We start from the raw sequence: 1262 nt of genomic DNA on the forward strand, positions 1-1262 counted from the left end.
TCCCCCCCGGTCCGGTCCGATCCCCCCCCCGGTCCGGTCCCCGGTTAGTGGTTGTGGATTTTAGGAGTTTATTGCCTGACGCAGATGAGAAGTTTTTTGTGTGGTTATCAAAAGTGGATGGAAGTCGTGTTAGGATCCATGCGGCTCTGGAGGGTGAGATGGTGTTCCCTTCGGAGCCCGTGTTGCGTGTAGAGGGCCCATTGGCGGTGTGTCAGTTATTGGAGACGACGATTTTGGCGTTGTTGAATTTTGCGAGTTTGGTTGCTACTAATGCTGCTCGATACCGGATGGCTGCAGGGTTCGAAAAATCATTGTTGGAATTCGGATTACGACGTGCTCAAGGGCCTGATGGTGGTATGAGTGCAAGTCGGTATACTTATCTGGGTGGTTTTGATGCTACCAGTAATGTTCGAGCGAGTTACATGTTTGGTCTGCCTTGTTCGGGCACACACGCTCATGCGTACGTGACTTCCTTTAGTAAATATGAGGACATGACCGATATGATACTGCCTGCGAAGGGGAAGGGGAGGATCTCGCAGCCGTTCAGAGATTACTGTCTGGAACTTGCACCGCTTGTGTACGCGCTAACCAACGCTAAAGAGACGGCCGTGTCCGGTGAACTGTATGCATTCGTCAACTATGCCGCGGCATTCCCCAATGGCTTTGTCGCACTCATTGATACCTACGACGTCCTGCTTTCCGGCCTACCCAACTTCCTGGTCGTAGCCATCGCCCTTCACGACCATGGCTATGCCGCCAAGGGCATCCGTCTCGACAGCGGAGACCTGGCATACTACTCCAAAGAATGCCGCGCCATGATGCACCACGTCGCAAACAAACTGAACCTCTCCCGCCGAACCGGGCAAGGTGCTTCACATTCCGAGCACGCGTCCCGAACGGGACAGGACGCTCTACCCGGCCAGGACGCTCTACCCGGCCAGGACGCTCTACCCGGCCAGGGGGAACAACCTCCACAGCCTGACGTTCCGCTGGTGACTTATGGGGATGCAGGGTCTCCCGCCGGCAACGGTTCTACGGTTGCGTTGGGTGGGTCTGTGGATGCGTCTTTGTGGAAGATAGTCGCTTCAAATAGCATTAACGAAGAAGTTCTGCAGTCGCTCGCCCAACAAGACCACGAAATCGACGTATTTGGAATCGGAACTCACCTTGTCACCTGTTATGAACAACCAGCACTTGGCATGGTTTACAAACTCTGCGATATTGATAATGTTCCAGTCATGAAAATTAGTCAGGAAATTGCG

At 53.6% G+C, this 1262-nt stretch overlaps 1 protein-coding gene across 1 annotated transcript; it reads left to right on the forward strand.

The window, feature by feature from the left end:
• Nucleotides 1-158: 158 nt before the first annotated feature.
• Nucleotides 159-1242, forward strand: GNI_126210 (nicotinate phosphoribosyltransferase; the record flags this gene model as incomplete). Its single annotated transcript, XM_011133721.1, has 2 exons — nucleotides 159-1047; nucleotides 1094-1242. 2 exons carry the CDS (start codon nucleotides 159-161, stop codon nucleotides 1240-1242), a joined length of 1038 nt encoding a protein of 345 aa, XP_011132023.1.
• Nucleotides 1243-1262: the final 20 nt, after the last annotated feature.

The sequence above is a fragment of the Gregarina niphandrodes genome, assembly GCF_000223845.1.
Source record: "Gregarina niphandrodes unplaced genomic scaffold scaffold00031, whole genome shotgun sequence".
NCBI classification, from domain to species: Eukaryota; Apicomplexa; class Conoidasida; order Eugregarinorida; family Gregarinidae; genus Gregarina; species Gregarina niphandrodes.